Genomic DNA, 16,496 nt, shown 5'->3' on the forward strand with positions numbered 1-16,496 from the left:
TTGTATATAGACTCTCCTTTTTTTCCTACTGTGTTATTGACTTGTTAATTGTTTACTCCATGTGTAACTCTGTGTTGTCTGTTCACACTGCTATGCTTTATCTTGGCCAGCTCACAGTTGCAAATGAGAACTTGTTCTCAACTAGCCTACCTGGTTAAATAAAGGTGACATTTAAAAAAAAAAAAAAAAAAAAAAACATGTCGAGTATTTGAGTTGAATGTTCCTATAGATGTCCAGAGGGGGGCAGCAGTATACTGTCATTGATGCCATAACAAGGATTGCAATTGATAGGGAGACACTGTTTCGTACAGCCTTTGTCTTGTCTTTACTAATGATATAGCTATGATATTGGCTAGATGAAAGCAATATAATGATTTAGGATATCACTATATTCCCTACAAAGCTGAATGAAGAAACAATTAACAATACACTTGTAAGTAGCCTACAGTACATGTGGTGGAAGTGATTTAAGCAGGACTCATAATACAATAGTCATCTTGTTAAATGACAGTCCTTACCCTTTAAAGCACCACACCTGTGAGCTGGCCATGGATGCTGTGGGCAGTGAGAAAAATAGCCTTAATGTCTGTGGGAGTAGATTAGAATAGTCAAATAGAATTACAAATAGTTCAAATAGAAATAGCACAACAAATGAGCTACAATTTCCCCCTTATAAAACACCCAAGTGTTCATCTGCATTCAACCGCACACTTCCTGATTAAGAACATAGAGGGATATTGAGCCAAGAGCTCCATGTACCCCTGGATGAAATTTCTGCTGCTTCTAATATTGAACACACTAATATTGGTAATCACCATGAAGTCTCCCAGAACAGCTACCCCGCACTGCTTCTTGCCTGAAACGGCTTCTGTAACTGAATAGGTGATGCAGCCAGATATCTGGGTCTGATCTTGATAAATCAGTAGCGCGTGTTTCTCAAAAAGGAATAAAGGAGAAATTCATATGAAACATATAATAGAAGACTGTCAAATTCTTTGTGCACATCAGAAAAGTCATATGTAAAATGACTCTTCTTGATGTTGTGTAATTACATGGATTGCGGAATTATGTCAGTCTAAATAGCCAACATCAAAATAAATGTATGACCCATTTCATACTGGAGTGTAAATCTGTTAAGATGTACAGGCTAATATGTTTTGGCCATTGTCAGTGACAAATCTTAAAAGGCCCAGTGCAGTCCAAAACATGTTTCATTTATTTAGATATCTATCGCCACACTGAGGTGTGACTAATACTGTGAAAATACCGTGTGTCACGAACCGGCTCAAAGCCCATAACAAAAATCTATTTGTTATTCCTTAACTAAAGTAAACAATATACAATTAACAATGGTGTATGTAGTCAGTAGTGCAAGTGAGTGCTTGCATAGATGTAATGAGGGGTTTTGAAAGGTGCCAAAACAAAACGACCAAAAACAGCCACAACCAAAATCCAACAAGTGTCTGTGGAGTCTCAATGAATGGGGAAAAGGTCTATTTATTCCAGGACAAAGGTGTGTCCCATTTCACTGACGACCCTCCCGGCTCCACCCACCGACATCCTATAATAAAGGAAAACAAGAGCAAAGAGAAAGAATAGGGCAGAGTGGGAGGGTCATCACAAGTATAAGAGCGGTTTGAAATGACCACGTGAAATTTCAGATTGTTTTGGTGTCATGTAGTTTTGACCTGCCTGGTTTCACCAAGCCATACATTTGTTAATAGACCAAGAGTTCCCGCTAGTTTTCAGTTTCCCTCAGACCACTGACAGTCCTAGCAAAAATCCTTGCTTGAGAAATTACTAAGCTGGGTTGATTTGACCATATTAATTGAAAACAAATCACACTAAGGTTCTTAAATTGTTACTCAGAAATATTCAAATAAAAATACTGGACCTTTAAGGATTGAATCAGTCCAGTAGTCAGTCCCCAGATATACATGGTTCCATGTTTAGTCACTGCATGAGTGGAGATAATAGATCTAGTCTGACACTGGCCATGGATACGCCCAAAATAAAAACCATAACTCATTGCACAATTGCTTAACTCATCAGTAAATTAACTAATACCCTCAAATATGGGGTTGGTGAGGGCTCACAGGTAAATTAAAATCATTTCCAGCAGCACCACCTCTGCACCAGGGGTCTGTCAGTTGACAAGATGAGGACAATGCTGACAGTGGGATAACACCACTTGTTTAAACATATGCCATACCCAACTCTATCAAGCAATAGCATATGACTGATGCCTGCAACAAAAAGTAAAACATGAACATTAGGCTTAGTAAGTGTTCATAATTACATGCCTCAAAAAAAAAAAAAAAAAACAATCACTGGCCAAAATAAAAGTAGACCATAATCATGCACATCATTTATTCAAAAGTAAATTCATAATCAATACAAATATTTACTAGCCATGTCAACAACAAAAAAATAGAACTACAAATATGGTCTAAGCATGTGAGACACGTATGGGATGTCATGGATTCAGAGAATGACAGTTGAGTACTGGCCTAACCCTCACTGGACATGCAGTACACATGGCAAAAAGAGGACCACATTAAGAAACCCTGGTCTCCAGTAGTCCAATTTACTAACATGTCCTAATAGTCTGACAGAAACCCCTGTTCAGACTCCTGTTAATTCCACCAAAGACATTCATGAGTGTTATTAGCCAATTAACTAATAATTTAGCTGTAGCGGCACCACCCATTAATCCTATTGGTCTGCATCACTTTGGAGGTCACTCTAGAGTGAGCTCAGCATCCAGCAATCCTGAGCTGTGGTGGAGACACAACGTGAGGAAGATAAAGTCAGAGATACCACCAACAGCAAAACTAGAAACCACTACAATGTCTAAGGAAAAGAGGTAAGTATCTTTCAGACAAAGTTGGTTTGTTTTAGTCCCCCCCTCTGTTGTTTGGTTGTAAGTCTCGCGGTTTGTCAGACGTTGTAGTCCGGAGATTTGCACTGCAGCTGCCTCAGTCTGATCTGTAGTGTCATGAAGGCCGCTACAGTCACATGGAAGAGGATCTGCCACATGTTCCTCAGTTCAAACAGGAAGATGTTGGACAGACAGATCAGGGCGAAGGCCAGGAATGACTTGCTGTTCCTCCTCACAGAGAAGTAAGCAAACAGGTAAAACTGCAGAGAGAAAGGTCAACTGAGACTAGAGCTACTGCATTGTATTGTAAATGAAGATACCTTGCAGAAAGCCAATCTTTTTGCTTTCAAACCAAGCGAGTAACGATCAATGATTTTAAAATCAGGATGCCGCAATTTAGTGCACGCGTCAATCCGCCACGAGAAATCAAAAAAGCCATAGGCTCCATTTAAAACAAATACATATTTTTCAATGTACCCAAGGACACTCGAGTACAATGTGAAAATTGTAGCTAGACTACACAACCAAAGGTATGTGGACACCTGCTAGTCGAACATCCCATCCCAAAATCACGGGCATTAATGTGGAGTTGGTGCCCCATTTGCTGCTATTACAGCCTCCACTCTTTTGGGAAGGCACCCAGTAGATGATGGTACATTGCTGCGGGGACTTGCTTCCATTCAGCCACAAGAGCATTAGTGAGTGCGGGCACGTATGTTGGGCAACTAGGCCTGGCTCGCAGTCAGCATTCCAATTCATCCCAGAGGTGTTCGATGTGGTTGAGGTCAGGGCTCGTGCAGGTCAGTCAACAAACCATTTCTGTATGGACCTCGCTTTGTACACGGGGTCACTGTCATGCTGAAACTGGAAAGGGCCTTCCAAAACTGTTGACACAATTTTGGAAACACAGAATCTAGAATGTCATTGCATGGGGTAGTGTTAAGATTTCCCGTCACTGGAACTAAGTGGCGTTGCCCGAACCATGAGAAACAGCCCCAGACCATTATTCCGCCTAAAAACTTCAGTTGGCACTACGCATTGGGTAAGGTAGCGGTTCTCCTGGCATCCGCCAAACCCAGATTCATCCATCAGACTGCAAGATGGTGAAACATAATTAATCACTCCAGAGAAGGAGTTTCCACTGCTCCAGCATCCAATGACGACGATCTTTACACCACTCCAGCAGTCACTTGGCATTGCGCATGGTGTGGCTGCTCAGCCATGGAAACCCATTTCATTAAGCTCCTGACAAACAGCTATTGTGCTGACGTTGCTTCCAGAGGCAGTTTGGAACGCAGTACTAAGTATTGCAACTGAGGACAGAATTTCACGCGCTGTGCTTCAGCGGTCCCTTTCTGAGAGCTTGTGTGGCCTACCACTTCGCAGCCGAGCCGTTGTTGCTCCTAGACGTTTCCACTTCCCAATAACAGCACTTACAGTTGTAAGTTGGTGCAGCACTAGCAGGGTAGAAATTTGACTTGTTGGAAAGGTTGCAGCCAATGACAGTGCCACATTGAAAGTCAATGAGCACTTCAGTAAGGCCATTCTACTGCCAATGTTCATGTATGGAGATTGCATGGCTGTGTGCTCAATTTTATATCTGTCAGCAACCTGTGGCTAAAATACCCTAATTTGAAGGGGTGTCCACATACTTTTGCATATACAGTGAATTTGGAAAGTATTCAGACCCTTTGACATTACAGCCTTATTCTAAAAATGTATCATCTTTCTCTCCCACATACTTGCTGTGCTGTTTTGTTCAGTAGCTAGCTATAGCTAGGTGTCATCTAAAAATAAACCCAATTTATAAGACTGTTCTTATTTGATTAATGGAAGTCAGACCCATCTATGTGAAGCTAGCCACAATAGTGGATTTTGCAGTTAGAATTATGCCATACGTATGGCTATTTGTATTACTGTGAACACTTATTTTGAAGGCAAACGGCAAATGCCACTATTGTGCCTAATCCTTACTGTGGCTAGCTTCACAAACCATAACCCGGTGTAGTCGAGCCTTTTTAGCCAGATGAAACTAGCTGGCTGCTTATAACGTTAGCAACTTAAACCTGTTGCCCAAGCTGACTAGCTATTCATTTTCATGAACTGAAGTTCAATTTCAATAGGCGAACAAGTTGCAACCTAGTTAATACTTACGCAGAAGGATTCCTAAATCATTGCGAAGAATGAAAATGACTACAGGTTCTACTGGTCATTGATTTCAGGCTGGTTGTATTGGTGCTAGCTAGCTACCCCAGAAGTTGCGGTTAAACAAATTATGCTTTATTACCAACGCGGTATTGTAAACACACCGTTCGTGGCCGGTGTTTGCAGACTTTTGTACAGATTTGACAGTGCTACTGCATCTTGACGCGCAAAGACGCAAATGGCAGTCCAAAGTATGTGTTGTGAAGCTAATAGCAGTAACGCCATTACTGTGCAAAATCTGAAAAATAGCGCACTTGGTACAGTGTACCGGTGCTCGACCAGTCGGCAAAAGCAAACATCACCCACGACAGAACGGCTGATTGTCAAGGGCAATGAATTCCATTATCTTGGCTTCAATGGATCTCGCACTTGTTACTCTGCTGACTGCTCGATCCACACAGCATACATTGTGGGCTAGTTTAGGAATGCTGCGTTGTACATAGTGCCAAATTTCTCATGGCGTCATTAAGTCATGCATGTACGTTATATAGATATGCACGTCAGCTTTGACATCGGGGCTTTAAACTAGACATCGGTCGATACCAGATGTTGGCATTTTTTAGCTAATAGTCGGCCGATTCCGATATGTTCGCCGATATATCGTACATCCCTAAAAACAGGTTTAGAAATGTTCGCAATATTACATTTACATAAGTATGCAGACTCTTTACTCAGTACCTTGTTGAAAGCCCTTTGGCAGCAATTACAGCCTTCTTGGGTATGACACTACAAGCTTGGCACACCTGTATTTGGGGAATTTCTCCCATTCTTCTCTGTAGATCCTCTCAAGCTCTGTCAGGTTGGATGGGGAGTATCGCTGCACAGCTATTTTCAGGTCTCTCCAGAGATGTTTGATCAGGTTATAGCTGGGCCACTCAAGGATATTCAGACACTTGTCCCAAAGCCACTCCTGCATTGTCCTGGCTGTGTGCTTAAGGTAGTGGTCCTGTTGGAAGGTGAACCATCACCCCAGTGAGGTCCTGAGTGCTCTGGAGCAGGTGTTCATCAAGGATCTGTACTTTGCCTCAATCCTGACTAGTCTCCCAGTGTTTGCAGCTGAAAAACCATCTTCACACCACGATGCTGCTACCAGCATGCTTCAAGTTAGGGATGGTGCCAGGTTTCCTCCAGACGTGATGCTTGGCATTCAGGCCAAAGACTTCAATATTGGTTTCATTAGACCAGAGAATCTTGTTTCTCATGGTCTGAGAGTACTTTAGGTGCATTTCCGCAAACGCCAAGTGGGCTTTCATGTGCACATTACTAAGGAATGGCTTCCATCTGGCCACTTTCCCATAAAGGACTAATTGGTGGAGTGCTGCAAAGATGGGAGAACCTTCCAGAAGGACAGCCATCTCTACAGAGGAACTCTGTCAGAGTGACCGTGGGTACCTCTGACCAAGGCCCTTCTTCCCTCATTGCGCCGTTTGGCCAGGCAGCCAACTGTAGGAAGAGTCTTGAGGGTTCCAAACTTCTTCCATTTAAGAATGATAGAAGCCACTGTTCTTGGGGACCTTCAATGCTGCAGAAATATTTTGTTACCCTTCCCCAGATCTGTGCCTAAATATAATCCTGTCTGAGCTCTGCAGACAATTCCTTCAACCTCACGGCTTGGTTTTTGCTCTGACAACTGTGGGACTAATTATATATGAGGTGTGCCTTTCCAAATCATGTAGAGTCAATTGAATTTACCAAAGGGTGAATTCCAATCAAGCTGTAGAATCATCAAGGATGATAAATGGAAACAGGATGCACCCGAGCTCAATTTTGAGTCTTGTGTAAAGGTCTTTGTGTTATTTTTTACTTTTAATACATTTGCACAACCAGTTTTCACATTATAATTATGGGGTAGCATAGATTGATGCGGAACTTACTTATTTCATACATTTTAGAATAAGGCTGTAACATAATGTGGGAGGGAGGGGTCTGAATATTTTCCAAATGCACATGGTCTAACACCCCCCCCCCCCCTCTGTACACAGAGTTGTGACGTAAATCATGCTGTGATGTAAAGTGCAGGGTTGTTAATCACTTAGCAGTGTCAGCCAGGCAGAGGCAAGCAGCTCTTACTCATACTAGCATCACTTACCTGATACAAACCGGCTGCTGTGCCCAGGAAAAAGGAAATCATGTCATTAAAGTCTTCGTCGTTGTAACTCTGCAGATGCACAGGACAGGTAAGGAGGTAGAGAAGAGAGAAGTATAGATAGAGGTAAATTAATGTATAGCCACTGAATGTTTAGCAGCAGGTAGGCTTTCACAAAGGATTGGTGAAACCGGAAACAAACAAAAGCACTGGACAAAAATAGCTGCTGAACTGCCTAAGCTCACCTCCAACTAAGTGTTTAAATGATTCCTATGTAGGCTTGGTTTTATATATTATAGTTACAGGTGTTGACTTTTGTCATACACAGAATGAAATAAAATGCAATGCATCTCTACGGTCTTACTGTACCTGCATAAAGCCCTCTATGGCATGAAACCCTTGGAGTAGATTGAGGCCTCCACAGAAGATGCTTAGCACACAGGAGATGGTGCCAGGTAGAGACACCGGCTCAAACTGCTGGCTGGGAGCTGGGAGGAGAGGAAGAGAACTGTAAAGAATCAGCAGTAATGACCTGCTGGCCAATGAGCCATAGATGCATTAAGAAGCTCTGATAAACAGCCACATCCTGTCCTGAATGACATCACAATACACTCCCTGCCAGAGACTTCACTGACTTAGGGTTGTGTGGAGTAGTCGTGACTACATTCATATCAATATTAAAAATAGCTACATAGAGCAGGATTAGTTTACGGGTTCTGAGAATAGGTGAAAAAGAAAATGGTAAAGCACTACACCAGGGCTACTCAACTATATATTTGTTATGAGAGTCACATTCAAAAAGTGAATTGCTGGAGGGGACAGACACCAACAAAAAGACAACCAACAGCAAAACAAGAAACCACAACATCTAAGGAAAAAGAGGCATCTCTGCCCCTGCTATATTCCTCATGTTGCTTCACCACAGCTCAGGCTTGTGGATGCTGAGCTCACTCTAGAATGGCCTCAAAGTGATGCGGACAAACAGAATTAATGGGCGGTAACACTAAAGCTAAATTATTAGTTAATAACAGTCTCATACGAATGCGTTTGGGGTAATCAGGAGTTTCTTAGCTTATTAGGACATGTTATCCAATGAGACTACTGGATGCCAGGGTTGCCGAATGTAGTCTTCAGAACTATCAAAAACACATGCCATACAAAGCACTTAAACATTTTGATTACAGTAATCAGGTAGTTTTAAAATCTTCTGAAAACAAAATGTTTCCTCCCCTAACAGAGTGAAAACATGGACCAGCAAGCTATTTGATTCTGTTTTAAGAAACATATTTGAATCTGACCTTGCCATCATCTCAATAAGTTATAAATAACAAAGAGATGGCAATCAAGTAACCCAATTCCAAATGTCAGTCTGAAGGATGCTTTTAATTCATTCCCCCAGTCATTAGGTTATAGCATTACATTTGAACATGTTGCATCACAGAGAGAAACAGAAGGCACGTACAGTATGTGTTCCTAGAATATACTTCCTTCAGACTGAAATTTGGAGTCGTAGTTCTCATGCATGGGGTCATAATAGCTTATAGTCCAAACCATTGAAAGAGCCAAATTCATAGCGAATAACTTTTTTTTTTTTTTTACATGCCAAATTAGCGCTAGAAAAACAGCCAGAAACGACACTAATAGGCCTTGTAGCATTTGCCATTTTGACAATAGGTCAGAATTGTTTTTAATTCACGTTCATTATGGAATAAATGTATATTTTTTTTAATTGATTCAAAGTATTCATTGTGATGCAATGCCATTTCTTTTCTGCATCAACTCAGCATTCATTTAATCCATTAACTGCACTGTCATCTCCAAACATTACCAGTTGTATTGCCTAATCGGTGGGAATGGCTAATCGACACAAGTGCGTGCAGTGTAATCGGGGCCTGTGTTTCCTGAATGTGTTGAAAAAACATTTTGTTTTAGCCATCAGCCATGTGCATTTACTTTATAAAAGTACTTAATTTATTTTAAAAACTGCGGACTTACTGAAAAATAAATGTTTGTTCCTCTTTCAAGCCTTTAAGATGACAAGGTATCAATCAGCCAGTCTGTCACAAGGGACAAGACTAAATTGATAAAAGGGTGAGATCTAGCCCTCGGCCTCCAGTTGAATAGCCCTGCACCATCATGCGCAATCTTAGAATTCTCCCAACATCTGAAAAGAAACCACTGATTCAATCCCAAAATGTGGAATCTTAACTACAGCGTTAAAACAATGTGATTATCAATCCTCCTACTCTTCCCATATCCACAGTGAGCGATAGGAAGGGGAATAGGAAAGCAGTGGTTCTTGAGGGAGAGAGAGGAGCTGTGGTGACCCAGGGCAGAATCAGTTAGCTGACAACCAAGCTGTCCTAGAGGTATGGAATGGCTGGAAGCCATTTTAAACATGTGCTAAAGTGACAATGGGAGATACCTACAGTAAAGGCAAATTGGATAAGGGAAATTAAAATGTGGCTGGAATGCAGATGAAATCCATTTGTCATTCAGTACACAGTTAAGTGATTCTTCACAAGCTTTAACAGACATATTTTACAGTGCTTAAAAGCATCAAAGGCAGCTAGGTGCTTTGATTGAAAAAGGCCTCAGCCAAAAAGTCACTAGCGTACATTGTGTCAGGCTACCTATTCTATTGCTTAGCTTGCCGTGAAAGAAATAGCCTAGCCTAGCCAAACACTGGGACAGTTGAGAAAGAAATAGCCTAGCCTAGCCAAACACTGGGACAGTTGTGAAAAAAAAAAAATAGCCTAGCCTAGCCAAACACTGGGACAGTTGTGAAAAAAAAAAAATAGCCTAGCCTAGCCAAACACTGGGACAGTTGTGAAAAAAAAAAAATAGCCTAGCCTAGCCAAACACTGGGACAGTTGTGAAAAAAAAAAAATAGCCTAGCCTAGCCAAACACTGGGACAGTTGTGAAAAAAAAAAAATAGCCTAGCCTAGCCAAACACTGGGACAGTTGTGAAAGATATCCCAAATTCACACAAGTAGGCCTAGGTCACATTAAAATAAACATTTTAAAAAGCAATGAGTGATGCAACAGATCAGAACATTTAGCTTAAAATATGTTGATAAACTATTATTTATTCACATAAGTGCAGCAATGCACACAAGGCAGTAGGCTATGCAGTAATGTTTGTTCCATAATGCAATTAGAGGGAAAACAGTTCACATGTGAGCAGTTTGACAGATACAAATATCCATTATAAAATTTAGAATGAGCCTCATAATATGCATTTAAACATTCAGGTTTCAAACAATGAAGTATGTCTAAATACATACTGCCTCCAGCTCATTACAAAGTGGTGTGACCCCGATTAAGCCCGCCTTCAGTTGCTGCGTTCAAAATAACTGAACTCCGAAAGATCTGACTTCGAGCATTCAAGACAACTGTAAAAATGTACTTCTACTGTCATCCAACTCGGGAACTCTGGCCTCTTTCTAGAGCTCACTTTCCAACCTGACGATCACTGACGTCATGATTTGACCTAGTATTTTTTTAGCTGCCAGTTGTCTTAAAAGCACCACAAGATGCTGCAGCAGAATGCTCTGTATGCTGTACGTGTGTGTTAAGATGCGTAATGAATATACTGTACATGCCAATTTACTGTACATGCCAACTAAATCATGCAAATGAACCTATAGATCGATCAGCACGACCAGTCAAATCCCGGTGTGTGGAACTTACTTATGCTCTTGTACTGGAAGACCTTGCGGCGTGAGAAGCCGAACCGTAGGTCCTCAGCGGACAGCTGGTATGTCGGTATCATCTTGAGCTCTGACTGCATGTCAGCCAGGTTGATCTTAGAGGTCAGAGAGCAGGAGCTATTGTAGCGCTGCTTCGTATCCTGGAGGAAGTCGTCTGGAAGTGCCAGTTTAAAAATATAAAAAAAGGTATTAAAAATACAACCCACGCTAGAAAGGAAGGTCATAGCAGCATCTGTCGTTACAGGATTAGTATAATAGTAATTAGAGGTACAACAGGGTTTCAATTTGAAAGTGTTGCTTAAAAAAAATAACAGGGAAACCCGGTTTGATTTGACAGTAAGGCAAAATATGCATTTGTAGAGAACATAGCCGGGGTCACATGTTGTCATGCGATACCGACCATATGAGTCGGTTACAGGACCAACAAACATGGGACCAGACTAGGGAAAACAGAGGAGACTCACCAAACTCTCTGAAGGAGTAAGGCCTCACAGCGTTGCGGATGAGAAAGCCGTCGCACCTTTGGAGAACCTCGTTTTGCATCTCTTCCAGGAAACAGAAGGCCATGGCGTTGGGACAGTTCTCCGTACACACCACCAGATATCCTATTCCCAGAGAACTGGTGAAACTAACACACAACCATCATCTACTGCAATTGCAGTGCTGAACAGTGGGAAGTACAGTATCTAAGTACACCAAACAAATCAGAAAAACTAAGAAATGTCCCTGCATGTGATGACCTTCAAGACCAAATTCAATTAATGTCTGTAACAAACACTGGCATCATACCATCTGTTTGGAGAATGATCTCTAAGATATAGCCTAACAAAAATCCTCACCACAGACATGTTTCCAACAAATTCATAATTAAAACTACAGAAAATCTAATCAACATCAGGTGGCTTGAAGGCTTGTTAGTTGTGTGACTGCATTGTAGAGCAGAGCGATGCCAGTATGTTTACGACTAAATAACTTCAGAAAGAAACTCACCCAAAGGGCATTTAAAAGAGAGGGGGGGAAGTGGGAACAGCGAGCTCACTCTTCTTCTCCCCCCCCCCCCCCCCCCCCCCCCTGCTTATGATGAATAATTTGGAGTTCCAGGCAGGGGCTGACTATAGGCCCCACCCACCCGGAGCAGAACCCCTTAAAAGGTCCAATACATCCGAGTTAGGCATTGCCCAAAAGGATCTTTAAATCTTTCCATTAAATTAACCAGTGATTTAAATGCCGTCTGGCACATCCTCAGTTACTTTCCTTCAGTGTCAAGGCCAACGTTGAGCCTTGATTAAAGGACCTTGAGATATCAAATGAGGCTTCAGACTGTAGAGTGGATGGCCAACCAACCCTGCTGCTGGAGAGAGGGATGCGTGTGTGTGTATACACTCCTTTTTATGCAAGCCAATATCTGCTGTCTTAATGGGACCAATTAGCTAATAACCCATTTCCATGTAAACAGACAATCTCTAAGCATTTTATAAAATGAGGACAGAGTGATAACATCACCATTCAAAGCAAAATTATACTATCAAATATTATTGGTCACGTAGACATTGTAGGTTTTTGCAAGTGCAGAGAAAATGCTCATGTTTTATAACTCCAACAGTGCAGTAATACCCAACACACAAATCTCAAAAATGTCAATGAAGGAATTAAGAAATATCATAATTAGCAATATCAGTCCAGAATAGAAAAGGTGTTTACAGCAGTAGTTATATAGGATAAGCCTAGACCACAAGACAGAATATACATATGGTGGGTAAAAGAGTATGTAAACATTAAAGTGACCAGTGTCAAATGACTCTGTACACATAGGGCAGCAGTCTAAGGTGCAGGGTAGAGTACCGGATGGTAGCTGGCAAGGAACAGTGGCTAAGTTCAGGGCAGGGTACTGGGCAGAACTTTTTTATTTTTCAGTCTCTCGGTCCCAGCTGTACTCTCTGCGTCTTGTAGATGGTAGCGGGGTGAACATGACGTGGCTCGGGTGGCGGAGGTCCTTGATCTTCTTGACCTTCCTGTGACACCAGGTGCTGTAGATGTCCTGGAGGGCAGGTAGTGTGCCCCCGGTGATGCGTTGGGCTTACAGCACCACCCTCTGGAGAGCCCTGCAGTTGTGATTGGCGCAATTGCCATATAAGAATGTGATACAGCACAACAGGATGCTCGCGATGGTGCATCTGTAGAAATTTGTGAAGGTTAAGGGACAAGCCAAATTTCTTCAGCCTCTTGAGGTTGAAGAAGCCTTCAACACATTGTGAATGGATCATTTCAGTTTGTCAGTGATGTGCACGTCGAGGAACTTGAAGCGTTTCAACCTTGCCACTGTGACCCCGTCGATGTGGATGCTCTCTCAGCTGTCTCCTGAAGTCCACGATAGGCTCCTTCCTTTTGTTGACTGAGGGAGAGGGTGTTTTTTTTTTTATGGCACCACTCTGGCAGGGCCCTCACCTCCACCCTGTCTTGTCATTGTTGGTAATAAGACCTATCAATGTTGTGTCGTCTTCAAACTTGATTGAGTTAGAGACATGTGTGGACACAGTCATGGGTAAACAGGGAGTACAGGAGGGGGCTGAGAACGCACCCTTGTGGGGCCACCATGTGTTGAGGATCGGCATAGTGGAGGTGTTGCCCACCTTCACCACCTGGGGTCAGCCCATTAGGAATCCGTTGCACAGAGATGGGTTCAGACCCAGGGCCTGAGCTTAGTGATGAGCTTGGAGGGCACTATAGTGTTGAAGGCTGAGCTGTAGTCAAAAGACAGCATTATTATAATTATACATAGATATTCCTTATGTCCAGATGGCATAGGGCAGTGTGACTGATTGCGGCATCTGTATCTGTTAGGGTGTTACGCAAATTGTAGTGGGCCTAGGGTAAGTTGGAAGTCATGTTCCTTAACTATCAAAGCACTTCATGACAGAAGTGAGACCTACAGGTGATGGTAACTGAACAAAATTACTTTTGCTTTGTTGGGCACAGGAACAATGGTTGACAGCTTGAAACAAGTAGGGACAGACTGGGATAGATGTTCAATACATCTGTAAAAACTCTAGCCAGCTGGTCTGCACATGTTCGGAGGACACTGCTTCGGATGCAGTCTGAGCGGGTATAGAGAACTGCTAGCAACTTTGGGTGGTGAAAATATCAAAGTCTACTACAAGAGTAGACATAAAATATTGGATAATACCACTATGATTCACAGTTAAGCCAAACTTACTGGATATTGAACTTTCCTGTCTTCAGAGAGCAGCGGCTTGGGAACGTGGAGAGTTTCTCAGACAGAGTTTTGATCTGCTTCTTGGTTTCCTGTAGGCCTTCGTCCTGCTCATAGTCTGTGGTGGCAGACAGGGGTAGACCATCCGTACTCCTCATCACCAAGGCAAACAGGACCATGGACATCTTTACTGGTCTAGACGCACTCCGGACTGACACCTTCAAAACAGAGCATGTTCATAGATTCAAGGGCATGAAGATTGTGAAGTCATGAGCATTCTGATCAAATGTAACTATATCTGATAAATTTGAACTAAAATTGCCAGATCAGCCTGGCAGCATATCAATACTACCATCTAATCTAGACTGCCACGGTTCAGTACCTTGGATAGCACCTTGAGGAACAGCTAGTACTAACGACAACTGTGTGCCCACCAAACCGTCTAGACGCTCGCTAGCAAGCTAGTTATTAACAGGGTACATGTGTCTTGAGTGAGCCTGAAACATTTGTCAGTTTGCCATGATATGGTCCACGCATAAGCGATTGTCTGGGCATTGCTAGCTCAGCAACACTGGAGAAGTAGCTAGTTACCTTTTGTAGCAGGATAATTCTGGTTAAACCTTTGAGGGTGGCGCAATTAAAGATTGTGCTAGTTGCTAGTTAGCGGTTTAGTTTCATTTACATCGCATATTCAATAGTCGGAGCTTTTAAAAGTATTGCAAAATCTAGCTATATCTATGTCGCATAACTTAAAAAACAAAGGCGCCACCTTGCTAAAGTTCTGGCTAGTTAGTTAACTTTAATTCCTCAAACAAACCCTTTGCGCTCTCCTACCTGCTGTCAATTAGCTAACTAAAGTTACCAGCTAGTTAATGCACATGGCTACTGCTGTAGGACGCTAGCTAGGAAAAGCAAAACTAACATTGTCAAGCATGGCCTTCAAAACACATGGACATGAATTGTTATTTTGCAAGCTAACCTGAAAAGACACGTGTCAATGCACCGCTGCGAAGTTGCTGCTACCGTACCATCACCGGGCACGTTTAATTTTTATAGCTACATCATTCTTCTTCTATGGTGTATTGGCGATCACACAATTGAATGTGCATCCCGCCACCTACTATGCGGGATGGAAACAGAACTAAAAAGAACTAACTAACAAACAAAAAAATCTAACAACTTTTCTGTTATTTTTTAAAACTGATTTGACCTGATGCTTACACAGGCTCAAGGGGATCATTGGAGGGCGGGTCTTCCGGTGCCAGTACCCCTTAAAAGTCTTCACAGTCTGCCACAGCCACAATAATGTCCAGTTTCTTAGACTTCTTTGAGACTTGTACTGTACAATTTATAACTGTGGCAATGAACGCAACAAATTCCAACTTTTTAACACACAGAGTATCTTTTGTCTGGAAGCAAACATTTACCAAAGGCTGTGGTGTATCCACTACCATATCTTCACTAGCATCACTCAATTTTCTCAATTATTTTAATTGCCTCCACATAGGAGATTCGATTGAGCGCTCTAACTTTTGCAACCTCAATCTCCTTCACCCTTACAGGTCACTCCAGGAACTCATGATCCCCACCACAATTGCAACACAGTCGTCCTTCTACAGACCGTTCTTCAGTATACTCTGTTCGTCTACACACAGTTTAAACATGGCCAAATCCTTTACAATTCATACAATGCAGGGGTTTGGGGACGAAGCCTCTTATAGCGGATCTTATAAAACCAAGCAACACTTGCGTAGGTATTTGCTCTACATCAAAAAAACAACAGGACCAACAGACTTTCGTCTTGTTCGCCATTCACCCAGTGGGTCAGATGCTGGGCACCAACCACACCAGGAATTCTCTTCACGTATTCAACCTGAATATCCGTCATCACCCCTGAGATGACTCCTGTGACGGGTGCTCTACCCCCGAAGTTCAAAACACACACTTTAGTTGTCTGGATCCTTTTGAGACCCACTGCAATCTTCCTCTGTTCTTCAGAAATACAATGAATGAAATACAATGTAATACATCCTTACTCAACAAACGCATCCCAACAAGCGATTCATTAGCATTCACACACGTATGCTCCACTCCAATTTTAGACAATTTCCTTTATGTTCCAGTTTTTGATACTACTGTTGTCCATTCAGAACCTTCGTCTTCACCAAATTTGCTCGACACACTGTTTGATTCGAACTCTGCATTCACTTCCGCCATCTTCCCACCAAGCGTGGTCCGTTCCAGTTACATCCATTGGAAAGCTAGCTAGCTACTGTACACACAGGATAGAAACTCTGTCTGTGTTTACCAGACAGAGTTTAGATAGACATCACACAATTGTATCTGTCACATTATGGCATCTGTGAGAGCATGGCAGCGCCATCTTGATTTTGAAGTAG

The 16,496-nt window shown here is 42.2% G+C and overlaps 1 protein-coding gene across 2 annotated transcripts; it reads right to left on the reverse strand.

The window, feature by feature from the left end:
- Nucleotides 1-1,193: 1,193 nt before the first annotated feature.
- Nucleotides 1,194-15,345, reverse strand: LOC109902818 (vesicle-trafficking protein SEC22a). Of its 2 annotated transcripts, none has more exons than XM_020499479.2 (7): nt 15,077-15,345; nt 14,101-14,315; nt 11,351-11,514; nt 10,867-11,040; nt 7,542-7,660; nt 7,176-7,244; nt 1,194-3,141 (listed from the first exon to the last, which is right to left on the reverse strand). In XM_020499479.2, the coding sequence occupies exons 2-7, from the start codon at nt 14,280-14,282 to the stop codon at nt 2,941-2,943; spliced, it is 909 nt and encodes a 302-aa protein (XP_020355068.1). In that variant the 5' UTR covers nt 14,283-14,315; nt 15,077-15,345; the 3' UTR covers nt 1,194-2,940. The 2 variants fall into 2 exon arrangements, with proteins under 2 accessions (XP_020355068.1, XP_031653006.1); XM_031797146.1 differs by having other exon boundaries at nt 1,194-1,561; nt 15,077-15,321.
- Between the last annotated feature and the right edge of the window lie 1,151 nt (nt 15,346-16,496).

The sequence above is a fragment of the Oncorhynchus kisutch genome, linkage group LG2 (assembly GCF_002021735.2).
Source record: "Oncorhynchus kisutch isolate 150728-3 linkage group LG2, Okis_V2, whole genome shotgun sequence".
Lineage (NCBI taxonomy): Eukaryota > Metazoa > Chordata > Actinopteri > Salmoniformes > Salmonidae > Oncorhynchus > Oncorhynchus kisutch.

Excerpts from the sequence above, each read along its gene's own strand:
- LOC109902818 (XM_020499479.2), bottom strand. The coding sequence starts at position 14,282 with ATGTCCATGGTCCTGTTTGCCTTGGTGATGAGGAGTACGGATGGTCTA. Across the intron at positions 7,245-7,541 it reads CCATAGAGGGCTTTATGCAG|AGTTACAACGACGAAGACTT; the intron begins GTACAGTAAGAC and ends GTGCATCTGCAG. Across the intron at positions 3,142-7,175 it reads CAGCAGCCGGTTTGTATCAG|TTTTACCTGTTTGCTTACTT; the intron begins GTAAGTGATGCT and ends TTCTCTCTGCAG.